The sequence below is a fragment of the Etheostoma spectabile genome, chromosome 8, assembly GCF_008692095.1.
Source record: "Etheostoma spectabile isolate EspeVRDwgs_2016 chromosome 8, UIUC_Espe_1.0, whole genome shotgun sequence".
Taxonomy (NCBI): Eukaryota; Metazoa; Chordata; class Actinopteri; order Perciformes; family Percidae; genus Etheostoma; species Etheostoma spectabile.
The window spans coordinates 9,813,731-9,835,544 of NC_045740.1; the positions used below are offsets into that span (position 1 = coordinate 9,813,731).

A 21,814-nucleotide genomic window follows, 5' to 3' on the forward strand; every position below is an offset into this window, starting at 1 on the left:
TCTGTCCAAAGCTCAGTGCCAGCAGACTAACACCGTCAAACACACTCAGCAGGACAATACCAGGATATGCCCACTGATCGCCTGGCTGAGTGATAGGTCTACACAAACGTATCTGTATCGGCGCCAACCCAAACAACTTTTGTGGAAAACACATTTACTGGAGCTATCACACGCAATAACATAAGACTAAGCTGCCCCAAATCAAACACACACAACACACACACCACACACACACACACACACACACACACACACACACCACACACTCTGGGAACGTGTATGGATCAACACTCCCAGGTGCAAACTTCCCCTATCATCTGGCAAAAATACAGTATTGTGCATCTAAATATACGCCTAGGCAATGCTGGTACCACTTTACAACACTGTACTCTGTTTTAAAATGTTTTTTAAAGCCCTGTATACCCTCACAGGTGTTTTCATTAGACCTTTCTTCAGGTTGATGTTGAATGCAGCAGCTGTGCTTGAAATGGACTTGGTATTCTGATAACTAAGCGGTCAGGTCAGCGCACTGTACACGTCCACATAGTCCTAAGGGTCTAGTCAGGCATGTTACATGAAAACACCTGTGGGGGTGGGCCACGGGTGTATAGCTGCTTGTGGGTAGGTGTTATTAATAACATTAACAGTCTTTATTCAAGTGTCCCAATAAGCCATGACAGTTTGACAGTGAGTCAGCATGCACAATACCAGGACCCTGGAACTGAAGCAACTGTGTACTGTATATGAATTCAGCAGTTTTCCTACTGTGACATGTCACCATATCTTCTATGAAAAGCCTTGTAGACCCATAGACCGTTAATATCAAATATATATATATATATATAGTCTATGTGTAGACCTTTTGCACAGCAGAAATTTAACTTGTAATAGCAAGAAAAGAAAAGGGGACGATGGCTCAGTTCCATTAAATGTCCCAGTAGCAGATGCCAGAGAGCCAGTACGCAAGATACCAAGACCCTGGAACTAGCTCACCTAAATAGAATAAAGTTGTTTTTTACAGCAACAGTGATGCTGGTATTGTTTTTACCTTGAGAGCCTGTGTGTGTCACTATGGAACAACGTGTTCCTGGAGACACCTACATTAGCAGGACTACCACAGAGGCAGTTTTAAGTAATCAAAGGTGTTTCTTTGTCTGTGACCAGATTTTCTCACTGTAATAACACCACAACTGTGAAAGATGCACTGTGATGCACTGTGAAGATAAAACTTCACAGGTGTGTCGTTTAGATTAAAACGAAGGTTGAATTAAAAGTTGGGTGGGGTCCAAGCAAGGACCCTGGAAGTAGGGAGATAGATTAGGAAAGGGGCCTTGGGCCCCCCAACTTTACGCCCCTGGTCCGATAACTGTGCAAGATACAGTTAAGAAAGTTTTACAGGTGTGTAGTTTAGACCAAAATGAAGGCTGAGTTCGAAGATGGGTGGGGTCCAAGCAAGGGCAAAGAAGTTGGGGGGTAGGAAGTAGGGAAGGGGCCAATGGCACAACCATTGTACACCCATGGTCTGATTTTGCATCATGGCTGGTAAGATCCCATCGCAACATGGTCTCTAGTACTAATAAGTCTCATTTTTTAAATTTACAATTCTATCAAGACGGCAGTTTTAAATTTTATTACATTTTGGATAATGGATATTTGGTCCAGATCATTTGCAACTCTTTTTCAAGAGATAAGGGGTTAAAGGACTGTTCTTTCTGGTGAAATTCTTAATAATGACCTGAACTATTAATAACTAATCTTGTTTTCATCATTAATAAAGCTATTAGGTACAACTTATAAAGCCTTTATTATAGGTATTATTAGCAGAAAGTAGTGCCAGTTTAATTTAACTGTCTGTGGATGTAAAATGTGATGTAGCCCACACTTCAGCAGTAATGGATAGAAAGCTTGATTCAGACAGCAAAACCAACATGCACACAATACACATACTAAAATAGATTCGAATAATCAAATAGTCAAAATGAATGTTTTGAATAATAAGAGGGTTGGCCACTTTGTGTATGTATGTCTGTGTGTGCTGCCTGTCTGGGAGAGAGTAGCTCGTGCACCGTGTTCATTCATGTACAGTATATTCAATCCGTGAACGCGCCTTTCTTATACTGGCAAAATTACGTCATTGCACATCCCAGGGTGCTGCAGGAATTCGCGGTAAAAAAAACACCTTAGGCTGCTTTTCAGGGCATTGTTGTACCGTTGTATGCAGGAAAAAGACACACGCTGAGCACAGATGATAGGTTCCCGATGAGAGCTACCATTCAATGAAAGTCATTTGAAACCTTATCTGCAGGAGGAACAGGCTTTAGATTTTGTTTTTTAAATTTAGAGATATTTTAGAAAGCAGAGGGGAAACTAAATAAAGTAAGAATTTGTAAGAAATAAAGAGAAAATCTACAGGAGGTTTTGCCTTTGCAGTTCTGTGTGGGGGCGGTCCACTATAGGCGCGCACAGCACGGCGCGCGTATCAGTGCCGGCGCGTCTGCAAATAACCTCATTCTGCATACTGGCTGTTATTTAGAAGGTCTTCTATTCCACCGTGGGTTTGAGGTGATACCAGAAATAGTGAGATCTAAAGCTCAAGTAACGCCATGGCTGCACTGTCGGGAGGAGAGATGTGCATCAAATACCTGATGTTTGCCTTCAACCTGGTATTCTGGGTGAGTTTGAAGCGAGGCAATGTGTTGTTATCATAGAAAAATATATACATCCTGTCTGTGTTTCATAGATAAATATATATATGTACGTGTGTGTGTGTGTGTGTGTGTGTGTGTGTGAGTGAGTGAGTGAGTGAGTGAGAGAGAGCTTTGCGTGCATGCGCATTCGTGTGTGAGCAGGATAGTGAATGAAATTATACGGCGTCCCAGATGCAGAATCATACCAAGCGTTCACAGCCTCGGTTACTTATCACTGTATATTCCCAGGAACCCCCAGAATTCTTTGTGGCACTGGCCACCACTAAACACAGAGTGCACGCGCAGAGACCAAGCGAGCAGGAAGAATAATCCCCAGTGGCCAAGTGACCCAGATCCAACGAGCAGACTACACTCTGGAGTTTGCGCGCACGGCATTCTAATAATTGTAATGGGGGGAGGGGACGCTTTTTGTGGTGTAGCATGTGACTGATATAATAATTAAGACTTCTGCTCCCTCACGTGATGTGAAAAGTTGCGGATGTCGGTGAGCCAGACTGTGTGTATGTGTGAGTGAATCCTGGATATCCCATAGGCTATTTGTGTCCTCCTAAGCCTGCAGGGTGTGTCTTGTTGTGTCCGTTTGTTTGCCGTGTATGTGGTATCAGATGAATGCTTTGACCTTCTATAAACGTTTATATTTATGTGCAGCTATAGATAGAGCCAAGGATAACCATTAACTACAGGGCTTTCCCAATGTGTGCGTGTGTGTGTCTGTGTGTGAGAGAGTGAGAGAGAGAGAGAGAGACAGAGAGACAGAGAGAGAGAGATACAAAATAATCCAAGCAACAGAACCAATTTTGGGTATTCAAAAGATTGAAAGATGCAGAATCTCACTAAGTTGATCAACAGTGTCAGTGCGGAACATCAATTTAAGCAAGCAGGAAGGTGACTATACAGTGTAACTCTGTAACATGTCTGTCATTAAGAGTCAACACATACAGTACTCTGGTCATAACCCTGTTCATGCAGCCATAAACTACATGACACAGATATCTGATCTCACCCCATGCGCAGCTTTGTGTCACTGCATCAAGAGCAGGGTTCATGGACCTTGCTTTCAGTAAAACAGCTACAGGGAACAGAAATGGGAAGTGGTCATATGTGAAAGCAGTCCATTGATTGTAATTACACAGTTCAGACACCAGAGCAGTATATATGCTGCTAGGCAGCATTTTATGTCAACATGCCTCGACAGAGACCTCTGTGCTGCTACCACCCAGTTCATAAAACCCTCTATGCCGACACAACCTGCACAAATGCAGTAGTTACAGACACAAACTGCACATCCATGAGAATGGGACAAAAAGAAGAAGGAACACTGGCAGGAATTCAAATAGCATACACAATGGAGGTCAGTTTTTCAGGTAACTCTTGCCACTCCCTAACTGAATAATCATGTGATTGGACGAAGGCGTGGTAATGAAAATGCATTCTCTTTGCACCACCTTTTTCAACTGACACCATTATGTGTCACTTCCTCTTGGGAAGAGGTTAGTTATTAAATACTCAAAGCGGTGCATTGTGTAGACTGAATCAACATGGCTGTCGCTGGGGGAATCAAGTGTGTGAAATATCTCATGTTTGTATTCAACTTTTTCTTCTGGGTAGGTGTTTCCTTTTTATCCTTTTTATTGTGTCATATTGTAGTAGTTGTGTGTGTGTGTGTGTGTGTGTGTGTGTGTGTCTGTGAGAGACATAGAAACGAGACTTTCATATACATTTACACTTTTGTGGTTGCTCTAATCTGCCCTTTTCTTCATTCGATGGAACATTTAAAAAGAAAATATACAAACAAAGTATACACAGTGAAAAACTAAAGCACAGTAGTATATACACAGATACACACACACCATCTGAATAAGACAGATTGCTATCTTTCAGTTAGGCTTTCAAAGTAAAAAATGCACAGAGCTTCCTATGCTGACAAGCTCTGTAAGCACTGTAGTGACACAATATGGCATCATGCCGGGGATTTCCACCTATGTGTTAATGGATTCCCATGCTTTGTGACATTAAATAAATATGTTGATGAAGAAGGGAATGCGTGAACATTAAAAAAGATAAATAACCTTGTTTTTTCTCTCACCTCTCTGATTGTAAAACTGGTCTTGTTTCCTAGTTAGGCACAATTTTTGTGGAAGTATTGATAAGAGTGCGCAGTGATTGGGCACCGTTAATATATCATCAGTTTATTAAGGCACCCTGCTAGCTCACCTGGTTGAGCGCGCGCCTCATGTACAAGGGCAGCGGCCTGGGGTTTGATTCCGACCTGTGGCTCTTTGCTGCATTTCATTCCCCCTCTCTCACCCCTTTGGTGTCTTCAGCTGTCCTCTTAATTAAAGGCCTAAAATGCCCGAAAAATTAACCTATCCACTGTCACTTGATGGGTAGCCCCCATGAACCCAGTGTAGACGACACACTGGTGTTGTTGAATAGTTAGATATGAAATAAGGACTGTGGAAATCTCTTTCTGGACTGAAAACTGAAACAGAAAAAAACTGTAAGGATGAAACCTGGAGAAGGCTTCCAGATGGTCAGTGCAAACTCAAAGATGACAACCAACGCAACTGAGAAAAGAAGAGAAAATGTCTATAAAATTCAGACAGCAACAAGATAGATATTAAGTGGTGTGGTGAAATCTTAATCAGCTAAATGAGTTGACAAGTGGAAAATATGCATAAACATGAAGATGACACATGTACAAAAAAGTATTAAGCTTTAATTTAATTTCTCACTTATACCCTATAGTAAGATTTATCTGATTTAGGATTTTACTGTACAGCCAGACAGGTAAGGTATTTAGTGCTATAACTAATTGCAGTACTGTATGTGACAATGTATGTATGTTTTCTGGTGTTTCAGCTTGCAGGCACTGCTGTCTTTGCTATAGGCCTGTGGCTAAGGTTAGACCCAAAGACCAAAGGTCTGTTTGAAGGACCAGACTCTCCATATGTGTTTTACACAGGTAAGATGCTTTCAGTCCTTCAGCTGGAAAATTAACCATTATCATTTAAGCAAAGGTTAAGTAAAATTTTGTATTATGTCAGCTCTGCAAATCCTTAAATATGCTTGTATGTGTTGGATATTCTGTGTGTAGGTGTGTATATCCTGATAGGAGCTGGAGCTCTGATGATGGTGGTGGGTTTCCTGGGATGTTGTGGGGCCATCCAGGAGTCACCCTGTATGCTGGGACTGGTTTGTAACACTTTTATATGCTTCGTTTGACTAATATAAAACGTTGAATCTTTAACAGTTCATTTCTCTCTGTCTGAGTTAATTTTGTAGTGATCTCACTCACCAGCACTTGGACTTATTATCCTATTCCACTTGAGCAAGTGTAGATTGGAGACTAGCCTTGGGCTCACTGGGAAATATCGACTACATTTGTCATTGTTTACTGAACAGTATCGAGGCTAGAAAAGAGTCTCTCAACTTCCCTGCGCTTGTTCCCCTTCCCTCCTCTAATCTTCTTGTACTAATCTCTCAAGAGGAGGAGCCTATGTAAATTGGGTTTAGCTACACTGACCTTACATGTTCACACATGCACACAAAAGACATGCGCACATGCATGCATGCATGGAGGCACACCTTCACACGATCAGTTGAGTTTATTTTTGTCTCTCCTTTTTGCAGTTTTTCTTTTTCCTGCTCATCATATTTGCTATTGAGGTTGCGGCTGGAATCTGGGTATTTTCCAACCAAAGCAAGGTAACGTGCAAGTTCAAAGAATGTTACAATGCACTGTTCATAGATAAAGAAATACAGCAGCCAAAACCTAAAATAAATCACAAAGGTACGGCAATGGAAAAAACTGTGAGTGATGCATGTATGTAAAATATTTTCTCCCGTCTTGCTGCTGTGTTGCAGGTGGTGAATGACATAACAACATTCTACATGCAGACCTACAATAACTTTAAGACGACAGGAGATGAGCGCTTTAAAGAGACTCTGCGGGTGATTCAAACCGGGGTGAGCCACATATGCTTCCTTTTCGCTGCTTTCTACCAATTCAGATTGAATTAGAGCTTATCTTAAAAGGAATTTGGCAAAAAAAGGTATTTTCAAGCAAATGCAATGTATTCCCATGAGAAGTTGTCTTTGTCACTTAGCAATGCTTAGCAAAACTGCCCACATCAAGTATTTTTAATAATGTTAGATGACTACAGTACAAGTAGCATGTAGCAAACTACCTCAAAGGAAAAGTTCCACATTTTAGGAAATAAGCTCATTCACTTTCTTTTTTTAGTGTGATTAGCCTATAAAGACTGGAAGGAGGGGGACACAGCTAGACTCCAAAGGTCAACTACCTGCACCTCTAAAGCTAAACTATTAAATTGACACATTGTATCTTGTTTAATTTGTGCACAAATAGTTATGTAAAAAAGGTTGTTTTAGACAGAGGTATGTGCCCTAACTATTTCTGGGATTTTATACATGCAGTTCTTATGTAAAAGTTACTTAATTGGGACAACAAGATTTTGGGAACTAAAAATTGAAACAAAATGTTTAAAACACTTTAAAACACTTAGAGATAGATACGTGTTTTTCCTTCTACCATTCCTTGATCTCTGACTTTGTGTATGTTTACAGCTAAAGTGTTGCGGGCCGACTGGTACTGTACTAGATACTGCCAAAGACACGTGTCCCCGGGGAGAGCTACTCGAGGAACTCATTACTAAGGTACAACTACCATAAATGTGTGCATAGATAGAAAGACAACACAGCAAGGTACTTCTGTCAAGAGCTAAAGAAAGATCTAATCTAACCTGTTGTCAGACATGTTTCAGCTCTGTGAGAGCTGGGGCAATTACTGTATGTCACATACATAATGATGGACTGACATGTGTCATGAGTTAATCAGTCTTCCCTTTGCAGACTAATTCTCTCAGCCTCCTTGCAATGTTACCATGGCAACGATGGCTTACTGGAGCCTACATGCTCTAAGGCTGTCCGTTATGTGTGCCATACCACAAGCTATGTTCAGCAAAGGTTTAAAGGAATCCTGCTTGTGTTTTGCAGAGCTGCCCTGATGCCATTGATGAGGTGTTTGACTCCAAGCTACATATCATCGGAGGAGCTGGCATCACCGTCGGTGTTGTTATGGTAAGAGTGTGATTAACTGTAACTCATCAAATTCCAGTTTCTGCTGCCCTTGATGAACTCAGTGCAGAGAAAAGCCTACACAAACAAAAGTACATCTACCTCTTTCTTACAGGTGTTTGGGATGATCTTTAGCATGCTCCTGTGCTGTGCCATCAGGAAGTCTCGGGAGGTGGTGTGACACCCACCACCACATCCTCAAATTCTTGTTAATGTTGCATGATGTCATTCCTAGAGTCAGTTGACTCTCCACTGCCAATAGAAACACTGCTTGTTCAAGAGGGATAATCTAAGCTAGCCTGGGTGCAGATATTTCTGATTATTGCATAATACATCGGTTTTAACTGTACTGCTCACTAGGCTCACCTTCCTGGACTAGATAGACGCGATGTGGTTATTAAGCCCAACTATAGAATATGTGTCATCTTTGCTTTAGTGGCGATGTAGTACAGAAATGTGTAATTTTGTGGTCATTTGATTGATATTAGTGTTTGTGAACTGCTAATTATCTAAACAAAAGATCATATTATTATTATATATTATAGTATACTGATCACATTTCTACTGCTATTACTTGGGGTCACCTACTGACAAGAAGAGTCATAAAATCAGGGCCATAAAAATGGCAACCACCACCACTTCAGCACAATACAGCAGTAGCCAATGAATTTCTACAGTCCTCTTCCCTACACCGAAGTCAAACCATGGCGACTAGTAGCCAATGCAATGCCGAGCTGTGAACTGCTGTGATTGAAGTTTCTTCCAGCTTGGTATTAGAGTAGCATCTCGGTTCCTTCGTTGTTACATTTCATTTGTTCCTTCCTTTCTCCATCTCCTAACTGTCCCTCTCTAAAATCGCCTTTAATTTTTGGCACGTTTTGTAAATGTCTTCTATTTTTATTTGTAACAGATTTATACATTTAGGTGGTTGTGTTGTACATGTGGTTTGATAATGTATTTTATAAAGTTTTCATTTTATAGATTGGGTTGATTTACACCATATGCACTATTTGTTTCACTGAGACAAAAATTAATGACAGCCTATTAAACCAAAATGTACTGACTGAGTTCCGTCTGAGGGTTTTACATTATGGCATGCGATCACTCACGTACACACAGTAAAAGTCAAAAGAGCTGTAATTCTTTTATTAAGCCTAATCTCAGACATAGAGTAAAGTTCATTAACTAGATAGCAAAACTATTAAATTGACACATTTTCAAATTGACTCGGCTCAGAATGTTAGATTTAGCTGTGCAGGATATAGGGGGCATGTAAGGGTTAGAAGGGTGTAGGCGCCTTGATAAGACTGAAAACATCCAGGCTCTTTTCCATGTGTGCAGTGGAAAAAAACATTCTGAATTCTCCCCCCAGCTCTTCCCTCTTTGATATTTGCGACCATGAGTCATGCCATCACGATACATTTACGGAAAATGTATGATCAAAACTAGGGGCGCACACTGATTAAAGTAAATGCTGCACAATTATGCACGTCAGTGAGTCAGTCAAGCTATTTCTAATGACTCACTATTTCACCAAAAAGAGGTGATCAGTGTTCCTCTGATTATAGCAAAAGGAAGTACACTTTGATTTGGTTGTTGACAGCCGGGTGTAGCCCTCTCAAACACCCCACCCCCACTATTGAGATAACGCTGATTATAAAAAGGAGTGTGTATATATGCAAGACGGTGTCTTCATGTTGTACTGTGTGTATGCCTTTTATATAACAGAATGCGCACTGGCCAAGGGAAGAAGGAAGAAAAGTTGAGATAAGGAAGAGAAATAGGAAAATAGAAACCGTGATGAGAACTCAAAGAGGAAAGAGGCCAATGTCAATATTTACTCACTCACACTACTTCACATTAAAACAGTTGATACAGACTAAATGATTTGTTAACTGTACATTCTGTCCAATACAGAGAATAACACTAAGTTGTTTGATGTTTTCTTTTTAATGTTATTGCCAAACTTAGCCTTAATTCAAGACAGTTTAGGACCACCGTAGCATTTGATTGGCCTATTAACTGCACAACACAAAAGCACTGACATAAAATGTAATTTAATATCTCAGTGGAACCATAAGCTTTCATTACAAATATATGCATCACAAATATATTGTGTTGAGGCAAATAGAAAAAATACTGTGGCCATACATGCAATCTGCATTAAAGTGAAAATGATTTCCTCCAACTATTGAATGATACCCGAGTAAGTACTGAGAAAGAATGTTTACGGCTTTCACCTTGGGGCACAATAAAAGCTCAGTCTTCAGCCTCGTCCTCTGTGCCCTCCCAGGAAATGTTTGCAAGTCTGCGTGACGAAGTGTGTATGGCTGTGTGCGTGTGCAGCACGGTGTCCACATGGAGAAGACTTGAGACACACTGCAGCACAGCCACAAGCAGCTGGTATTTACAGGAGATAGATTCAAGGCCCGAGTCCGACATAAAAACTTGTGATATGTCAGTTTCTCCACAACAATGATTTATTACTTTACTCTCCTCTAGAGGACTTTCACTTTTACCCCGACCCTGTATGAGGACTGTGTTGTGTCCTTGTTTGTTTATGTGGCCAAAAGGGTAGGAATGATTTCGAATAAAACTCAGGAGCCTGGTTTGAGTCAGCAGGAAACGTTGCAGACTGTAGGAGTAAATATGTCGGGGCACGCTTAGTAGAGCATTTGCCAAGAGCTGGGAAACCGCAGGGACACCCATAATTGTGTTATCAGAAATTGAGCAACTGCTGCCATGTTGTAGGAGGGCATGGTTTAAGAGAAATTCAAATGTCCCACCTGCAGGTATAACACAGCCTGGCTCCAACACACACGGCTGGAAGGGAGATGCCTTGATGATGCGATTGTCCACATGTAAACATGTTCTTTTGTTTGGCTGCAAGGTCTTCTTTGATGCTGTAGTGGCAGTTATACCAATAGGCTCCCAAGTTGAAAGTAGCATGTGGATTGCATCTTGAAATGCACATGCATACTGGTCAGTTTGCCCTTCCCCTGGGCCACAAATGACCAGACTACAGGGTTTGACTGTGACCCTTTCCTCTGAATCATGGAAAGCCACATGGACATACCTGCAGAAGAGAAAAAGATTTCATGAATCAAACCAGATTAAGAAAATCCTTATACACGTATCTGTAATCCAATAATCATAATTATTTGTATTTATGTGTGTTACTTTGCATATGTGCAGTATATGAGAAAGAAAGAAAGACCTTTTACCTATGGGCTCCCAGCAGTATTGGTCTGCAAAAGGTCAGTGTAGCAACGTGCTCTGGTTCAATCTTCCAGCAGTCTGAGACAGGTGTGGCCGCACTTAACTGGGCAAAGAGAGACAGCTCATCTACACTGACACATTCCACAATGCACATCTCTGCCTGTGCAGCTAAAGCCAGGACAGCAGCAGACTGTTTCACTGCAGACAGGAGCACAGAGACACCCAAACTCTGCAGCTTTGCAATGACACACCCTAGTGATCTTTCTGACCAGGCAGTAAACTGCACAACACTACTCTCCTTCCTTGAATTCTCCTCCCTCCCTTGCTCTCCACATTCCAGCACCAGCACCTCTCCTGCACTGAGCAATTTTGGCTGCAGGCACCCAGTGAAAACTACAGCTTTAACTGGCTGGTTTTTAGTCTGAGGGCAGGGCGTAGCAAAGTCCCTGTGAATGACCTGCCCTTCAATCAAACGTGAACAACTAACAGGGAAGCCTGATACAGGTGTATGCAAGGCAGCAAAGTTGTCATTTACAAACTGAAGTAGTGACGACGGTAGGTCACTTTTGAACTTCCAGTGAGTGAGCATTTCACAGGTGAGGTTGCTAATAAAGTCACAGTGAGTGTGACCCAGACGTGAATGAAAGAATGTTTCCAGCAGCTTTTGGACAGAGTGATTGATTGTGCCTGCTGGTAATTTTGTTTTTGAGGTGAAATCCTCCCATGAAAGACAGCATCCATACGGGACCACTCCCATGGCAATGATATCATCCAACTCCTCCAATGCCAATGCCAGCATTTTGTCAGCCAAGTGCCTGGCAGTAGAAGCCTCTGCTGTATCCCTGGAGTTATAGGCGTAAGACACATTAGGCTCCTTGCAGGCTGTTTTATGAATCATCCGTAGTAATGACGCCAGCAGTAGGATAAAAGTCTTGGATCCATCGCCTGTTACAGTGCTGTGTTTCAAGACACACTCCACCACCATCCTAAAATAAAATAAAAACACAAATACATCAAAAAAGAGAAAATGTCACCAGACAAACACTATCATAGTGAAAGAGTAGTGTGTGTTACCTGGCCAGTGGATGCTCCAGACGTAGCGCAGTGAGAATGTGAGTCCCACTACGGCTCAACATCGCCTGTCCTGTGTCTCGGGTGAACAACACCTGTCCTCCTTCAGGGCCAAAACAGCGGAGGACAACGGATTCCAACACACACACAGTCTGCAGAACATGTTCCAGGTGAAGATGCTCCATGGCAGCATCCCCACGCTCTGAAAGGCACACAGGCTGAGGTTTGAAAGAGAATATGCAAGGGGTTGCTTGCAATTGCAAGTATCACTTGCATTAAATAAATGTATGTTTCAGAAACAGGTAACGGACACAGGATTTATCGTTTTAAAAGATCTTTTCTTTGGATTTAGCATCACAGGCAGTGTTTAGCTACACGTTTTTGGCCAGCCATGAAAAGCAACAGAAGGAAATAAATATATGTATGCAGCAGAGCTGTACTTTATTTGACACATGGCAGATGTCAATTACGGGGCTTTGTGTATAAATTAAGATAGTCTCACTTTAAAATGCAGTTCACAAAAGTATGCCTTACCCATAATAAATAATTGCTTAATAATTTCTATTATCTGTGTTCACAATATGTATCCACTGTATACAACCTAAACAGTGATTTATCATACTGTAATATATTATGCAGTATAGTTTGAATAAACTTGCAAGCGTGCAATGTAAATCGTCCGAGTATCTTCTGAATGAAGATAAATGGATTAGACTTTTTGTTACCTTAAGATCTACAAATTGGGGCATACTTAGCTGTTGCACAGTAAAGTATACATTTAACCACCTGGAGGTTTTTATTAACCGGGAGATTGCCTGTAACCATACTGCGTTAACGCTACTACACAAGACCCAAAAACATTTGGACTCTGTGGCTTCTGCAATGTAACGTTACCACAATGTCCACCAACCATGAATACAACTCTACAACCAGAGAGCTGCTCCAATGTTAAAGGGCCCACTGTGTCTTAGCTACGTTTTCACAAACGTGAATACACAGCGTTTGTTATAGACGTACTGGTTTACTTGGTAGGCGTTGATACACTCGGCGAACTCTTTTCTGATTAACGTTAATGATAACGATAACTTGCGCTAAGGTAACTTCTCTATCGTTGACGTTAGCATATGCTAGCTTGCTAGCTAGCGAAGTCAATGTGATAAACTCGTCAGCGGCTGAGCTTATTTTATTATAAAGCCTATGAATGACTCAAAAGCACAACTTCCTAGCTGCTAGAAAAACAAAAACAACCAATTCCTTGCCAAGAAAATAACGTTAATGCTTTGATCCGAGATAACTCACCTAACGCCACAGTCCAACGGGTACGCTTTCTCTGTATCCTAGAGACGAGGCTTCTTCTGTGGTTTGTTGAGTAGATGCTATTTAGATCAGAAACGACTATTGCCACCTAGCGAGTTGAAGTATGAGTTGTTTTCTATCCCTTCAACCAATATCACTGTTATTCAACGATTTACACTGTATAATGTACCTGTGCAGGGATTTTCACTTTTTACGTGCATGTGCGAAAGTATTACAAAACCTATAAAGAACAAATGCTCACTACACATGGGAGTTAATTTAAATGCTAGTTTGGATGTTAACATTCATCTGTAGACATCCTTTCATGATCTGATAATATAACTTTACAGAGTTGATAATAGTGGTTCTAGGTGTAGACAATTACGAAAGCATATTTGCAGCACATATGCCTTTGACATGTGTTGGAATTTAAAATGTTATGTGTGCTTAAACATTGTGTGTGATTTGCATTATACATTCAAGTCAAAAGGTAAAAGCATTATTTCAGCATAAATGAAGACATGTTGGTCATGCATTAAGTTTGTTGTCATAAGTATATAGTTTGTTGTTTGTTGTTTGTTACATTAAGATGTTTTGCAATACTTCTGTTTTATAATAAGATGTTCTGCTACATTTTGTTATAATCCAGCTCTACAAATGTGTCAGAAGTTGAATTGATGAATTGATTGAATTGATTGTTAGAGAGACACATCCTGTCTCTGGTTCCAGTCTCTCTTTATGGCCCACTGATCTTTTGCTTTGCCAGTCCTGAACTGAGGGTCATAAACTTCGAGTCACATTCCAATTGAAAGATAATGAATAGGCACACACACACACCACTGTGGCTAAGAGACCCCACCCTTTGTGAATAAGACCAGGGGGTCCAGGAGCAGAGAGTCAGACAAATTTGGGGGAGAGCCTTGTTAGGTTGACTCTGTTTTTGTCTCTAGGATATCCTATGTAATAAAATGGATTCACACATCCACATCTGAGATTTTGATACTAATTGAATGAACCCTGAGATGGAGCAGGATTTAGCTCCAACACATGTCACAGTAAAAGGCTAAAACTGGCTGGACTGGCTGGAAAACTGTCACATTGTTATGGCTTGCTGGGAAACTCTAAGAACAAAGCCATCATTTATATTATTATTAACACCAGTGTATTTCCTACAATGACAAGTCCAAATGTCTTCAAAGCAGCTTTACATTCCACTATTTACATCCTCTGTCACTATCACATGTAGTATGCAGCAATGTGCTATGTTTTAATGCAAATTGAAATCAGTTTATTTTTAATAAATTACTTTATATTCAATACATTCTTTAATTTAATTTCATAGATATTTAGCATCCTTAGTTGAGCTAATAACCACAACACCAGATTTTTATTTATATATTTGTAACTGTTGAAAATAGTGTCTCTAGATGTGATGACTGCTTTGTCTGACTGATTGTTGTGATGATTTTTATATGTACAGGAATTTGTTCCCGGGTCTCCTCTGTAAAAGAGATCTTTATCTCAATGGGACTTTCTCAAAAAATAAACAAAGTTGAATTTTCTATACACAAAAGAGGGATTTCTTTCATGTCAGCTAAAGATTCCAACATGGGCTTGAGTCAGCTGGCCTCCAGACTGTGCCATACAAATAATAAAATAGCACCCTAAAATAAGTTAAGATCATAATTGATCTCAAATGTTTGTCATAAGCATAAAAATACATATGTATAATGTATATTTTTACATGTCATAGACACAGAATATGTCAAGCTTCCACTCCCTAGCCCATCCCCCAACCCCTCTCTTTCCCTCTGTCTATTCCCTCCTTCTAAACAGTATCTCTGTGCATCTCTGGTACCTCAAGGTGAACAGGGTGGGCCGGAACTTGATCGCTGTGTTGCTGCAGAAACCACATCCTAAGTTTCTAAATCAGGCAACATCATCTATACTTAGACAATATGAGACAGTTCTGCAGCTACTGCCAGATGTACAGATGCACACACACCAACAGAGCTGTCCACTCTGAATGTAAATGTCCTCCATTGCTGAACTCTCACTATGCTAACGAGCCTTTTAAAAAGCCATGTCACTACACTGATGAATATGCATCAGTGGCCCGGTGAGGGTGACCTGTAGGGATGGGACAGAGGTCACCGGGGGGGGGATAAGCACCCAACCCATGCTCCTATGAGACCTGAATGGACAGAAAAGAACACATTCACAAGGAGCACACACAAACACACACAGAAGGAAGCAACACAAGATAACCGAGCTGCTATTTCCACCAACCCCAACCTGTTCTCCCCTCCCTCTCTGTTGCTCCATCTTTCACACATATGCACGCTTCTTCTCGATGTCTAAGAACTAGTGGTACAAAAACTCTTCACTACCTCACCATATTCCTCCGCCTCTCGTGCCCTCTCTGGTCCTGTCATCGTTTCTCCTCCTCCTCCACCTCTGTAAGGAAAAGGAGTACCTGTGATTCTAGACATTGCTGGGGGGACGACTGAGTACAGGTATGTCTCTGGGTCCTTTTGCTTTCCTTCTTTGTTTCGTCAATCAAAAGTACTTTGATTTATTTCTCTCTCGACTGTGCTGTGTGAAAAGTAACGGTGTAAACCTATGAACGCAAGGAAATAATATTAACCCGGTCTGTGACGGTCATTCTGTGGTTTATCGGATACAGGCAGGGGTACAACGAAATTATCATGGATGATCAATTAGTTTGTAACTCTAATTTCAGTGATTTTTTTCCGCTTTTTACTGAAATATTTGCTGTTTCTGAGGGTTGAGAAAACGTTCGATGTCAAGCTAAAAACAAGGCTCTCTAAAGATTGTTTTTAAGGTATAGAGCTGAAATGTTGCAGTGACATTATATATTAAATACTGTCATTAATTTGCAACCTTTTAAGATCAGTTGTAGAAAGAGTTTTAGCTGCATTAACAGCTGAAGTTGGGGGACCATATGATGCGTATACGGAGTCATTTATTATCACTCTGCAGCAAACATGGGAGAAAGACGCGATTTAAACATTTTGTGTGCCTGTCTTTTCAAACAAAACAGACATAAACAGAGCTCAGTGTCTGCTTGGGTGTGAGATCACATCTGCTGACTCAAACCCAGATACTCAACACCTGTGCTTTCTGCAGAATAAAAAATAACATCAAAACATTTTTCTCAGTAGTCTCAGTAGTGGGACTTTTCTCTCATCTACTGAGCATGACCTTGGCCCATGATTCACACTCCGGGCAGCTCACTGTCGAACAGCAGTGGTCCACGTGTGACGCTTCAACTTTAATTGTCCCTTTCCTCTCCTATGCCCCTCTCCCCTCATGTCAGCAGGTTTTTGCAGACACAGCTGCTTGCATATCCTGTGTTCGAGTGTTAGTGCCAGGCCAGCAGAAACAGGAGAAGTTATTTGACACTAATGGTCATGCAGCGTCTATACGCAGATTATTGCTACAAATACATCTGATCAGTAGCATTTATGGAAACTCTGTGTGTGTTTATGTGATCTGTCTGGATGATTCCTCAAATTAGATTGGTTCCTATTTCTGTTTTGCTGGAGTGTTGTTATTTAAGGGCTGAGATGATATTTTTTTGAATCTCTGTTTCTCTGCCAGTTCAATTCTGGGTCTGTTGTCACTCCTCAAATAATGACTGGGAACCGCCGAGCTGCCCCGGCTGCACTGGGCACCCCCGCTGCCCCAACGCACTTGCCAAAGGCAACAACCACCCCAGGCCAAAACAAATCTGGAGGCCACAGTCCCAACAAGTTCATGAGTGAACTGCACAGCATCCACAGTGAGTTAGACACCTAACTCATTCTCCATCCCAGAGGACCTTTAGGCAGGTCTGGTTTTCCAAAAATGTATACAATCAGCTTTTATACTATTATGCTGCAGCCATTAGAAATTGCTTCTTGAAAGATATAACATCCAAGCATCAAAGTTAAGTTTATAATCATGGAGGTTTTTGGTAAAGCACATGAACACCAAAGTGTAATATATTATTGCAATTTGGGACAATAAGTGCAGTAGCTTGGTCTTGTTTGTAGAATATAATGATCTGTTTTCCTGTTATCATTGGAGGACTGGCCTCAGACAGCTAAAATAATTGGTTGGCAAATTATTCTCAGGAAGTATAAGGTGCAGGCAGTGTCTTTGTTTTCAGGAATGTGTGACTGAAAGAGGAAGGGTCACACTGCATATGAAATCACCAGAGAAGCATTACTCAAATTGGACATATATATATACATTAGGTAGGTTACTTATATACTAATACGCATACAGGACAGTTGTCTCCCTGCTTGAAGTGCATTACCTGTGTTTATGGGAGTTATGCATTAGTTTAGACATGCCAAAGTTGTTATTGTATACTGTTTTACTGTAAAGCTGTGTGAATATAAATTGAAAAATCTAAACTGCAAGTCAAAGGTATAATAGGTAATGGATTTTTGGATTTAAAACATAAATAATGTATAGACTAATACTAAAGCAGTCCCTCACAATCATCACTTATGATCCACTATACAGTAAGTGTGCTTTACTTTTTATTTTTTTGTGTTTTTAAGGTGCCAGCAGAGAGCCTTTTGGCCCAAAGTGGGTGTATAACCCCTAGCCAACAACCGTTGTTACGTTGTGTAACCTGGTCTCATTCCCAACAAGCCCATTGCCCCTCGCGTCTAATACCAACATACAAGTCTGACTGGTGCACACGCACACACACAGACAGAATGAGGTGTGTGCTTATTTGTACTTTGGAACACAACTGATGCAAGAAATAAGAAAAGAGCGTTTTATCCCTATGATTACTACTTTGCTCGGCCCCCCTTCTCTTCACTTTACTCTCTACCTCGCTCAACCCCTGCTGGGCTCTCTCTCTTTCTGGCTGTTGAGGAGGAGGTGACAACAAACAGTAATTCTCGCTACAAATTATGGCTTTAAATGCTCTAGTATATTGAATATGTCACTTGATATCATAGTCATATATTGCTTCAATGATGCTTCAGAACAAGAGATGGACAAATAATGACACCTTACCACATATTTTTATACTGTATATCGCCACCACAAAATATGGCCTAAAAATGTCCAGCACCCGATCACCCCCTATATCTTTGATTATAATGTGTTTTCACACTGTGTGTCCGTGTGTGTGTCCGTGTGTGCCTGTGGATTGGCAGTGCCATCATGGGCTGTTGCTGCCCTTTGCATCGTGGGTTTGTGCGTGGTGCTGTCGTGTGCTGTGTGTGTGTGGAAGAAGTGCATGAAAAAGAAGGACAAAGAAAAGGACAAGAAAAAAGAAAAAGAGAAGAGCAACGGAGGCTTTGACACTGAAATGGATGGAGGTTACAGCAGGGTAGGACACACACACACACACACACACACACACACAGAACACACACACACACACACACACACACACACACACACACACACACACACATTGTCCTTGCCATGTATCACAGTCCTGACGCTGGGTCAGGACCAGTAAAACTGTCAGTGTGAGTTTGGACTAATGGATGTTTTGCACGTTGCTCATATTGTAGTAAAGGCTGAGGTCTAAGATGAAATGTTTCGTCTTTAAGGATGCAGGTCACATTCAAACAGTAAAGCAACTTTAGATGGTAACATTATCTTTGTTGAATTGTTTCTGTCTGTGTAACGCTATCCAATACACTGTAACACAGCACAAATATCATTTGATCACTTGTAAAGCTATATTTTTACCTTCATGTGATCTGTGTGTGAGCAGCCACTGAAAGAGGAACGTAATAAAGAAACAGAGCTGTCAGATGATGATCCCAAAGAGGAGGAGAAGCTGGGCAGGCTACATTACACATTAGACTACAACTTCACGGATAATACGGTGAGATGCTGCTATTCCCTATGGCATATTTTTGCCCACCAACTGTAAAATGTCACATATTGAATACTTCTCCTTGTTCTGTGAATTAACCAGAACCCTTATTTATTGTTATTACTTTCCTTTGCTATCACATTCTAGCTGATAGTCGGCATCTTGCAGGCTGCTGAACTCCCTGCAATGGATGTGGGTGGTAGTTCTGACCCTTATGTTAAACTCTATCTGCTACCGGACAAAAAGAAAAAGTTTGAAACCAAAGTTCATAGGAAGACCCTTGAACCCAACTTTAATGAGACGTTCACATTTAAGGTAAATTGAACAGCCTAGATAAATCAATAATTTATCCTGAGTAAGTACACCATCAGCACATAGTGCATGATATGTTTCAAATGATAGTCTTTGACGTGTGTTGTGTAGGTACCGTACACTGAGCTGGGTGGGAAGACACTGGTGATGACTGTGTACGACTTTGACCGTTTCTCAAAACACGATGCCATCGGAGCTGTGAAGATACCGATGAGCCGTATGGACTTCAGCCAGTCTCTGCAGGAGTGGAGCGATCTGCAGAAGGCAGAGAAGGAGGAGGTGGGAGCACACCGTGAGAGGAGGAGAGGAGTTGAACTTGAAAAAAGGGATGCTCAAAGTCAAAAAGGATAATTTGTCAAATTAGTTTTCTTTTATTCAATGATGTGTTTCCGTGTGTTTAGGTAAAAAAGGTTACTGATGCTTGACGTTTCTTTGGCTTGACTAAAATCAGATACTTTCTCCTTTTGGTATTCACACCGTATTCACGCCATATTTCAAAGCCGGGAGTACTGCACAGAATAGTCACCTCTGTCTCTGAAGAAGACTGCAGTCTGTTGTGATGTGATATTTCAGCTTCAGTGTTTTTTTGTTATAATTGTGAAGCCATACTTAAGTTTTTAGACAATTCCTCAACAACATGCTCACTTCTTTTTCTCTGCATTAGAGTGAGCGGCTTGGAGACATATGTTTGTCTTTGAGGTATGTGCCAACTGCAGGGAAGCTGACGGTGGTGGTTTTGGAGGCCAAAAACCTGAAGAAAATGGATGTGGGTGGATTATCAGGCGAGTCAAGCAGCAAAACAAACTGGATTCACAGATTTAAGTTAGAGCTCCATGTTACTAATGAGCTTGGGGCTTTCAGTATAGACAACTTCAGTGCCCTAATAAAGTTTTTTTTTAATCATTTTAAACAATTTCTTTAAGTATTGAGAAATACAATTATGTCTCAGCACTTTTTATAATATGACAAGCGCACCCTAAATGGCCTCGATTTGTTAGCTCTGTTAGACACAAATATGTTATAACAACTATTTTTAGTGGTGTGTCCACTTTCAAGATTTTTTTTTTTTTAATTCAGGGAAACTGTCAGGAGCTACTGCAGTAGATGTTGTGTTTCACTGATGGAGTTACTGCATCAGCGCCTTTGTGCCAGAGTCGTTGGTCTGTTACTCGGACATTAAACTTCTGTTCTCTCTGTCAGACCCTTATGTAAAGATCCACTTAATGCAGAATGGGAAAAGACTCAAGAAAAAGAAAACAACGATAAAGAAGAACACTTTAAACCCTTACTACAACGAGTCTTTCAGCTTTGAAGTGGCATGTGAACAGCTAGAGGTACATATATTTGTCCATACACAACACACACACACACACACACACACACACACACACAATTAGAAATTAATTAACTTGCATGTGTGTGTATTTTAATTTATAGAAGGTGCAGATAGCAGTGACTGTGTTGGACTATGATAAGATTGGGAAGAATGATGCCATCGGGAAGGTGCTGCTGGGCGGTAACAGCACTGGGACTGAGCAACGCCATTGGGAAGACATGCTGGCAAACCCCCGGAGACCAATAGCCCAGTGGCATAGCCTCAAACCACAGGAAGAAATCAACGCGCTACTTTCAAACAAGAAATGAAACTGTGACCTCAGTGGGCTATGACCTTGCAGCATTTACCTCAACTACTGTTCTTCCAAAATATGTTCTTACCTCTCCCCTAAATACATCTTAACTATGTAGATCTACCCAATAACACCCTGTTTTACCCTTTACCCTATCCAAGTTACTCTTGGACTTTAAATCTTTTTGCTTCAGTAATTCCCTCCTGCTTCTACCTAAACTGCTACAAAGAGTTTTAAGCAATGTATCACTATGTACAGTGCTATTAAACCAGGGGATTTTTCAAACCTTTGAGTGTTCCCTCTCTTCTGCACTGTTCAAAAACTGTACACTACACCTGATATGAACATGATTAACCTGCAGAGGGAGACAATCAAAAGACTAATGAAATGACATCCTCATATGACTGCTATTATGACTGCTTTTTAAGTGTATTTAATCAAATAGGAAATAAGCAGTAAAGTGTCACCCATCCTATCACCCATCAGTTACCGTGCCTTGCAAAAGGGTTAACATCCCCTGCTAAATCAGTAATTTCATTATCTGATAATCTCTGAGCTAGCTACTGAACAACATCAGCTAACGTTTTTTACGTTTTGAACTTTGAACTAAACCTGAC

At 40.9% G+C, this 21,814-nt stretch overlaps 3 protein-coding genes across 4 annotated transcripts; 2 read left to right on the top strand and 1 right to left on the bottom strand.

Moving 5' to 3' along the window:
- Positions 1 to 2,429: 2,429 nt before the first annotated feature.
- On the top strand, positions 2,430 to 9,116 carry cd9a (CD9 molecule a). Of its 2 annotated transcripts, none has more exons than XM_032523430.1 (8): positions 2,430 to 2,672; positions 5,571 to 5,673; positions 5,806 to 5,903; positions 6,342 to 6,416; positions 6,576 to 6,677; positions 7,299 to 7,388; positions 7,728 to 7,811; positions 7,924 to 9,116. In XM_032523430.1, exons 1-8 carry the CDS (start codon positions 2,604 to 2,606, stop codon positions 7,987 to 7,989), a joined length of 687 nt encoding a protein of 228 aa, XP_032379321.1. In that variant the 5' UTR covers positions 2,430 to 2,603; the 3' UTR covers positions 7,990 to 9,116. The 2 variants fall into 2 exon arrangements, with proteins under 2 accessions (XP_032379321.1, XP_032379322.1); XM_032523431.1 differs by lacking the exon at positions 2,430 to 2,672 and adding an exon at positions 4,149 to 4,312.
- Positions 9,117 to 9,624: 508 nt separating this feature from the next.
- Positions 9,625 to 13,522, bottom strand: bbs10 (Bardet-Biedl syndrome 10). Its single transcript, XM_032523429.1, has 4 exons — positions 13,398 to 13,522; positions 12,102 to 12,300; positions 11,033 to 12,013; positions 9,625 to 10,884 (listed from the first exon to the last, which is right to left on the bottom strand). Exons 2-4 carry the CDS (start codon positions 12,281 to 12,283, stop codon positions 10,068 to 10,070), a joined length of 1,980 nt encoding a protein of 659 aa, XP_032379320.1. The 5' UTR covers positions 12,284 to 12,300; positions 13,398 to 13,522; the 3' UTR covers positions 9,625 to 10,067.
- Positions 13,523 to 15,593: 2,071 nt separating this feature from the next.
- syt1b (synaptotagmin Ib) lies at positions 15,594 to 21,482 on the top strand. Its single transcript, XM_032523432.1, has 9 exons — positions 15,594 to 15,910; positions 17,019 to 17,199; positions 18,581 to 18,756; positions 19,153 to 19,266; positions 19,405 to 19,572; positions 19,681 to 19,848; positions 20,234 to 20,351; positions 20,770 to 20,903; positions 21,007 to 21,482. Exons 2-9 carry the CDS (start codon positions 17,052 to 17,054, stop codon positions 21,211 to 21,213), a joined length of 1,233 nt encoding a protein of 410 aa, XP_032379323.1. The 5' UTR covers positions 15,594 to 15,910; positions 17,019 to 17,051; the 3' UTR covers positions 21,214 to 21,482.
- Positions 21,483 to 21,814: the final 332 nt, after the last annotated feature.